The sequence below is a fragment of the Nematolebias whitei genome, chromosome 10 (genome assembly GCF_014905685.2).
Source record: "Nematolebias whitei isolate Nwh7 chromosome 10, NemWhi1, whole genome shotgun sequence".
Classification (NCBI taxonomy): Eukaryota; Metazoa; Chordata; class Actinopteri; order Cyprinodontiformes; family Rivulidae; genus Nematolebias; species Nematolebias whitei.
Window position 1 is genome coordinate 20,913,352 of NC_056507.1, and position 8,116 is coordinate 20,921,467.

The 8,116-nt window shown below is 40.0% G+C and overlaps 1 protein-coding gene across 1 annotated transcript in view; it reads left to right on the forward strand.

The window, feature by feature from the left end:
• Positions 1 to 4,456: 4,456 nt before the first annotated feature.
• Positions 4,457 to 8,116, forward strand: part of tmtc2b (transmembrane O-mannosyltransferase targeting cadherins 2b) — a 105,953-nt gene continuing 102,293 nt past the window's right edge. Inside the window, exon 1 of the mRNA XM_037683447.1 lies at positions 4,457 to 4,557. Coding sequence (XP_037539375.1) covers positions 4,475 to 4,557 — 83 coding nt within the window. The 5' untranslated portion in view covers positions 4,457 to 4,474. The remainder of the gene's footprint in view (positions 4,558 to 8,116) is intronic.

The following is an 8,116-nucleotide window of genomic DNA, read 5'->3' on the forward strand; positions in this document are numbered from 1 at the left end:
TGATCTCTTGATCAGACACAGTTATCATCTTTCCTTGGGTTGAGTTAAGAGGAAAACATGGCACTCGGGGAAAAAAGCCGCAGCATTCTTTTGACAATGCATGTGTCTGTATAGCATAAACAGATGGCAGTTTCTGGCTTTGCAGCAGCTTAACAGTAGTTTAGGATCTATTGTAATTTTTTTTAATTCCTTAATTTTTACTCATTACTTGCTGCTGTTGATTTTTTTCTTTCAACCTGAACATTTCTGCCCCTTAAAATAATTAGAAGTCACTGAATGCTTCATTGTAAAAGATCAAAATAACCTGTAAAACAACAAAATGCGCACAAAGAATTAAATACGCTGCAAACAAATCTTGACTTTGGTAATGTTCATCTGGTTCTATTTAAGTGGTGATTCCCATTAGTCTCCTTTTGTTTCTGTTATGCTGCTATAACCTACATTTTGCTGCTAATTGTAGAAACTGACCCAGTTATGACACGTCAAGAAAATCCTTTATTATGACCTCACCAGCATTTTATTTCTATTTAACAGGGCTGGTGATGAAAGGTAAAAATCCAAGGCATTTATGAGGCTTACGTATCTGTGTACCTGGCCAAAAACAAGAAATTGTACCTCAGAAATTATGACTAGATCTAAAAGATGGCTTTGTCGCTCAGGTTTTAAAGGGAGATGAACAATAAGACTTATCCTGCAATGCTGCGGAGTCAAAAGCAAGACAGAGGTAAACTGAAAATAAAAAGAAAGGACAAGCAAGATCATTCTAAGCAAATAGAAATGTGCAGTTTTTGATTTGATAACATGGTGGATTCTCTGCTTTCTCCTCTGATCTAATTGCTTTTTAAATTGGAAGGGTTTTTTTGTATGCACCGTTGCACCTGAGACCTGATCAGCTGTGGATGTATGTGCGAGAGCAGATGTGTGCACAGAGATAAGGTTTGGTAATGTTTCCAAAATCAAACAGTCATTTTGAGTCTCTTAAAAGCAGCTCAACAAAAAGACTATAAAAACTCACATTTATTGGATCCTGCAGAAGAATAACCCCGCTAACGCTCGCATAAGACAATGACATCAACTTATAATAATGAAATGTCACAGCTGCATGTTGGATAGACACGTTCTTCTGCTGCGTCGCCTCCACTCAGTTTGTTCGTCAGCATTCTGTCCACTGCCGCCGTTATCTCTGAACCAAAAAGTAATTTGCCGGCGACTGTTTATCGCTGACGAAGCAATGTTAGGATAAATATTCAAAAATATCATCTCGCCCCACTGCTCCTGGGTTTTCTCTTGTTGCTGAAAGCCAAGGTATGAGATTGTCAGATGATAATATTACAGACAAAACGACAAAGCAAGCAAATTATGTCACTTAAGTATAAAAAATGCATTTATTTATTCATACAGTACACTACAGAAACATTTGTTGGTCCCTTTACAGCTCATTGAAACAAAGGCTCATTTCTAGTGAAAGGAGATTCAGATTAAAGATGTTTATTAAATATCTGCATGTCATTATGTGACAAAGTATACATTGGGTATGTATATACACAATATGTATACTATGTATAGAAGTGTACCTCTTTCTAAACTATTTTGATTTTTTGGTTGTCAAACCAGAGCTAGAGCTTGGAATTAGCCAAGATGGCCACGCTCAGCTAAGCGGCAGCTTCACAGGTTCCTGGTGAACTCGATCTTTGTATGTTCCTGTTGCTTTTGTTGTAACTTGCTTTTTCTCCTAAAATGTACATCAACAGTACGGGTATGACCGCGATACACTTGTGGAGTTTTCTGTGTTGCTGCCTTTCCATCGTGCCATCGTGGTTCAGTCCTTCCCATCACAGGCTCAGGCCTGTCATGGCGGCTGTCTCCATGAACCTCCATCTGCCTGCATGGACCGAACTCTACGGACCCGTTCGGTTCCACAGGGAAACTTTGGATGTTCTCTGTCTGCCGGACCTGGTTCTGGAGGGCTGTCTGGTAGGGCAGCTGCCGCGGTACTTATTATCATCAAGCTGCTGGCGGGACCTGCTAACAAGACCTCACCGCTAACAGTATCATGCTGCTAACTGGACCATGCTGCTAACTGGGCCATGCTGCTAAGAGAACTTCACTGTCATCAGAACCACTCTGCCAATAGGACCATGATGCTGTAGATTTATTTCTTTTTCACTTTTGTCACCTTGTTTCTGTATTTTTGTTGCATGCTTTGAATAAATTCCAGTTCATGCTAGTTTTGGGATCGTCTCCGAGCCCGACGCTGCTTGCATTAGCGTGTGAACTATAGCCGAACAGAACCTAAAAGAATCGTGCTGCTGTTGTTAGGTGTATTGTTTTGCACTATTAACTGTACTGTTGGGCGTTTAGCGTACATCTTAGTTTATATTTTAGATCCTTGTTTACTGTTTCTTTTTACACTTTATATTTTTGCTATTGTTGGATGGGACCCTGTGTACACAATTTCATTCCACCTCATGTACCCCATGCGATGCGAATGACAATAAATAACCTTGAATCCTTGAATAATCAATCTTGGAAGACAACATGTCTCAATAAATGCCTTGAATTAGGGAGTGAATTGGGGGAGTTGTGGCGCAGAGGCTAGAGAAGACGGGCCTGTGATCGGAAAGTCACAGGTTCAACTCCTGGTACCGTCAACATCAAAATGTGGGTAGAAAAGGTGAAACACCCACACCTGCCTCCACTCTTATCTGCCCCACTCAGGGCAACTGAGTAAGGCCCCCAACCCCCACCATCTGCTCCCTAAACAAGTCTCTCTTGAAAATAAGTTATTGTGGCTCAGTGAGAATACCTGTATAAATAAAGGGCAAATGGAAGAAAAAAATGAATCCCAAAAGATTTTGTTTGTCTTTAACAGAGTTTTAGAAATCAATTCATGTAGTTTACCAAACAGAGAGCACAGTTTACAAATCCGTGTGCAGAGTTTGCAAAACCAGGAACATAGACTGTAAAACTGAACACACAGTTTATAAACTAAAAAAAGAGAATACATTCTTCTTTTTTTAAAACTGACACTAACTGGGCTGCATCAATATTTGCATTTAGGCTAACAGTGGCTGGCCTTCTTCCAAACGATGAGCCAGATTTCTTTTACAATTGACTGAATAAATTGCATTTGCCAAATATAAGAGTAAAAAATTTAAGAATAGTAAACCAGCACACATAGTCCTACAAACCTAAACTCAGTAAATGTATGCTAAAAAAACAGAACTCTGTTGTTTAACCAGAACAACCTGTTTTTTAATTATTTTTTTTTGTGTATTTTTGGGGAGGAGGAGTACATTCCAGAAGTATTGATCAGTGACTCCATCTCACAGAAATAAAAATAAAACAAGAGTAAAACACCAAACTCTCTTTACTGTTGTAAGTGAACCTATCCAAGGGGCGCAGCATTATGTAGAATAGAAATTCACCCCCTACTGCCTCGAGTACTGGGCGTGCGCATGCGCAGGAGCTCACGTCGCCACACGCGTTTGGGATCACAACTGCGTCAAGTTTGCTCACATGCGACACAGAGGAGCGGATATAAAGCTAAGTTTATTTCACAAGAAAAGTCAAGAAGCGGTAAGAAAACGTACCTCAGGCTACATTAGTCTTTATGGGTGGAATTAGAATTTGTGTCCACATAATACATTTTTAGATAAATTATATTTGAATGATCTAAGATGATCATCTAAGATGATCCAGCCAAAAAGTAAGAATGTTAATTGTTAACGTAAAAAGCTTGCTTAAAATGCACGGATTGACTCAACTTTGCACATGTTTCTGCTTTATAGTTAGCTTTTTATTTAGTTATAAATAGGTGTGTAGGAAAAAGGAGGACATTATCTGGTTGGCTGAAAGGGGCTGTACAACTATACATATCATCAAATTCTAGTTTAAAAACTTTTTTTGGTAGTCTAATCCTTAGAAATTAAGCCCAGTTTAAGAATAGAATATATTTATTCTAAAAATTGGGAGAATTTAAGAAACGCATCGTTTCGATTAAAGCAAAAAAAAAAAAAAAGGGGCAGTTTTATTTTGAAAGTCTTACCGGATGTTGTTTGAATCACAGTAATAATCTTGACTCCGGGTTGAGTCCCGACGTTGCTCCGGCAGCAGCCAGCGAGCTGCGCGCGCGCGCGCGTGTGAGTGTGTGTTCGAGTCGGGGAGGCGTGCAGGATGTTGTCACAGATCCGCTGACTCCACTCGTGGTTTATTCTGTGTCCAGCTCCCAGCGGGGAGGAAAGCTGTCAGACAACATGGGTTAGAGGAGCGCGCATGGATCATCCACTGCGTGCGCCTCGGTGATGGTGGACGGGGACAGAATGGACTTGGTTTCGCAGAGACAGCCTGACAAAGACCGGGACTGAGAGGGACTAGAAACCCGGATCCTCTGTCTCGCGTTTTGTTTTCCTCATATTTCTGTTCAGTCTTGTTTTTTTATTTTTTTGTACCCCGGTGGTTGCGCGCGCCAGAGATGTTTGCCGAACTGCTGTGTGGCGCCGTGGCTCTGGTCCTCTATGCCAACACTCTGGGCGCAGATTTCTGCTACGATGACAGGTACTTGATCCTCTCCTGCAGGCTGCTGGTCCTAGACTGGGATGTAGATCTCTATGTTGCCATAACTCCAGGAGAAGCATTTCATTCCATCAGCACCAGCTGAAGCCTTTTCATTATCACTAATCCGACAAGCAGATTGTCTAAGTCTGCAGCCTTTACAGCTAAAATATACATTTCTGCTCTTTCTAAAAATGGTTTGACCAGAGCATTACATTTTATAAAAATAGTACATGAAACAATTAGTTTGTTACACTTTGGAATAAAAGAACTAAGCAACTGTTGATGCTTGCTATGTTAGAGAAAGGGAATTGTTCAAACTTATGAAGAAGAATCCCTTTGATAAAAATACATCTACTGTATGTGAGAAGTTATTATAAGGATCACATGTAGAAATATTAAATTATACAGAGTGAACAAAAAAAATAGTCAGTTTACTGAATATTTATTTGAGACTTACTGAATTTACTCTAAAGCCAGAAACGTTAATTTAGTTAGTATTTTTTTTTTAATTAAAGGCAAATCTTGACTCTTAATTCTCATTGTAATTAGAATGACCCGTCATATTTTTTTGCAGATGGCCCATTCAATTATCGTTTAGTGATATGAGTGCAAAACTGCACTTTTTTTCTCCAAGCAACTTGCATCAATGTGCAGAAAAAATAGACATTTCTGACGGATTCTACAGGGAACAGTCTGTTGTGCTCCTTGTATAATTATGTGGCAGAAATTTTATTTGCATATCGCATGTGTGAGGAAAACTACTAAAGCTAGTATTTTTAAATTCTAAATATAAAAACTCATTCCCATGTTAGTTTTGGTCAAAGCCGTAAAGAACAGGGAGGTTGCAGCCCCCCCGGCCTAAGCGCAGGTATCGGGTATCAATGGAAAATGTTCTGAAGAGCTGTTGAGTGCTAAAAGAACGCTGCGTGTTTTGACAGCCACTGCCAAACTTTCCAAAGCACTTCCAGACACGTGGATTTGTGAGCGTTTGAACTCAAAGAATAAGAATCACCTAAGTATTTTTAAATTAATGAATAGTCCTGTTGCTTTGCTGCAATATATCTTTCCAGAATCAATACTTTCCTTCATGGGGACGAGCGAAGGCAGAGGTAAATAAGCAGCAGCACGCCTGAATGCCTGATCGCCTCAATGCAAAGTGCTTCAGCCTCCAGAGTGTGGATTGCAGAAACTCTACAGGCTCTTGCTGTGAAAATAATTAATCTCTGGAGAATATTTGTAGTCTCTGTGAGGATACAGCCGAAGAAGTTACAACTTCTAATATGAATTAAGTACAAAGCCCAAGTTTGCATTTGTAGTTTTTCTTTATGGACATAAAGGGAAGTGAGCAGTTCAGGGTTGCCAGATATCAAATGTTCAAGCATCCTACCAACGGATTAAAATGTTTTGTATTTATATTGTTTGCATGCAGTTTTTCTGCCGACAAGTTTACACTTGTGCATATTGTAGTCTATAATGCATATTTAACCCACTATTTTTTTACATTATCAGTGGAGTAAAGAATGCATCGACACCACTACTCCCCTTCATGCTCATAAAGGAGAAACCGCACATGCAAACTTGAGCGTTGTTTGTAAAAATTCTTGAAGTTGTTTCATTTTAAGATGAATTCTCACGGAGGAACTGGACAGTACGCTTTTGTAAACTATTTGACTAATTCAAGAGTTTTCAAATTTCTAGTTGCACAATTATCCACTAATACGCACACCTTTTACCTGTAAACACATGCGCTTTTATAGCATCCTTCCGCGGTAGCTCAGCGACAGTTTCAAACCTGCCCATGTGTGCAGCAGTTTAAACTTTGAGCAGAGTGTTTTATTATTGCTTTTTCTAAAAATAGGAAGTTGCCACCCTCTCTCTGCTGGAGACCATCAGTGCTTCGGCTGTTGTACGTAGGCTGATGCATTACTCACAGCTGGCCTTTTGATATTTGATGGCTGAATGCTATCAGTGCCTCAGGCGGATGTGACTCATTGTAGGTCAGAGGCATCCCCAGTTATTTTACCATCATTTGCTTCAGCTTCCTATTATTGTTGTTCTTTATTCAATAATTAGACCATTGTAGTGCACTCACTATTATCACTTTTATTCTTGATTTAGACCAGTACTTTGTGCAAAACAGGTGCTGTGAAACTTTTAAAACACACCCAGAGGACAGCGCTTAAGAAGCGAACGATCTATTAGCACCCCACACATCAATGTATTCCCTGTACAACTGTGCTGACTGCTATGTATTAAAACACTTCCTGTGTAGCATATTCCCCAAAGCCTCCTTGCTGAAAGATCGAAACTGTTCTCCTCCTTGTGTTGTCGTGCATTTGGAGATGCTTCACTCAAGTGATTCAGCTAATTCTGTGTTTGAAAGTTTTTAGTTGGCGTTCCAAAACCTGTCAGGCAAGAGATTTGGTCTGTTGAGCTGTGTGGCTGCTGGATCACCTCTCCAGGTTTTACTGTTAGACAGGAATCCTAGTCCTGACTATTTTGTGATTTAAAACAAACCTTAATATACAGTAGTTCCATTCATTCCCACATGTGATTTGATCCGAAGCTTCTTATGAAACAGATACGTGACAGAATTTGCTCAGACTTCGCTCAATGATTCGTGCAGGGGCGATTCTAGAATCTGCCCTTTAGGGGTGCTTAGCCCCCAGTGCTGACAATGGCTCTTGGCCTGAACAACGTGGTGGCCATTGACATCAGAAGCATTCATAATGTGTGTGTGTGTGTGTGGGGGGGGGGGGGGGGGGGGCAGGGGGGGGGGGAGTCTGGGGGTCCTCCCCCAGAAAATTTTAAATAAACTGGATGTCATTTCCTGCATTGCATTTTAACGGGTTGTTAAACATCTATGTTTACCTACATAAGTAAACACTTGATTCAATAACTATTTTAGAGAGCTCGGCACAACAAGAAGTAGCGCTAAGCTAGCAGCGTGGAATACAGACGTGCTAGCTAAGATGCTACAGATGTAGCGCTCTGCCTTACATTACACAACCTAATAAATGCTTTGTACAAAATCAGTTTAGTGTTACCTGATCATGACAAATAAAGACAAAACTCATGCAACCAGAAGTTGCAACATACATACAAGACACAAAACAAAGCACAACTAGCTTTAAGCATTAACCTTTAATTTAACCATTAAAGATGCAATGTAATTATGACAGAAAATGGAGGATTTACTTGCAGTTGCCTTCATACAGATGAACATGTCGTACTTCCTGTTTATCACTGTTGTATTCAGCTGCTCATGAAGTCATCCGCAGGGCTTTATCATCTTTTACATTTTTCCAGACTCAGTTTAGGTTTTGGAAATGGAATCAACTGTATTCCACCCTCTAAAGCAGGACTATTCAACTAAACTGCTCAGGGGGGGTCACAGTTACTGAAAGCCAGCAGCTCAGGGGTCAGACATCCATCAATTAAAGTCATTATGTAAATAAACCAAGTATTAAAATGATCTGTTACCTTTTAAATGTGTATTTTTTTTACATTGAATCATAAATGCAATAAACAGAACCCCAAACCCAGACCCCCCCCCCCC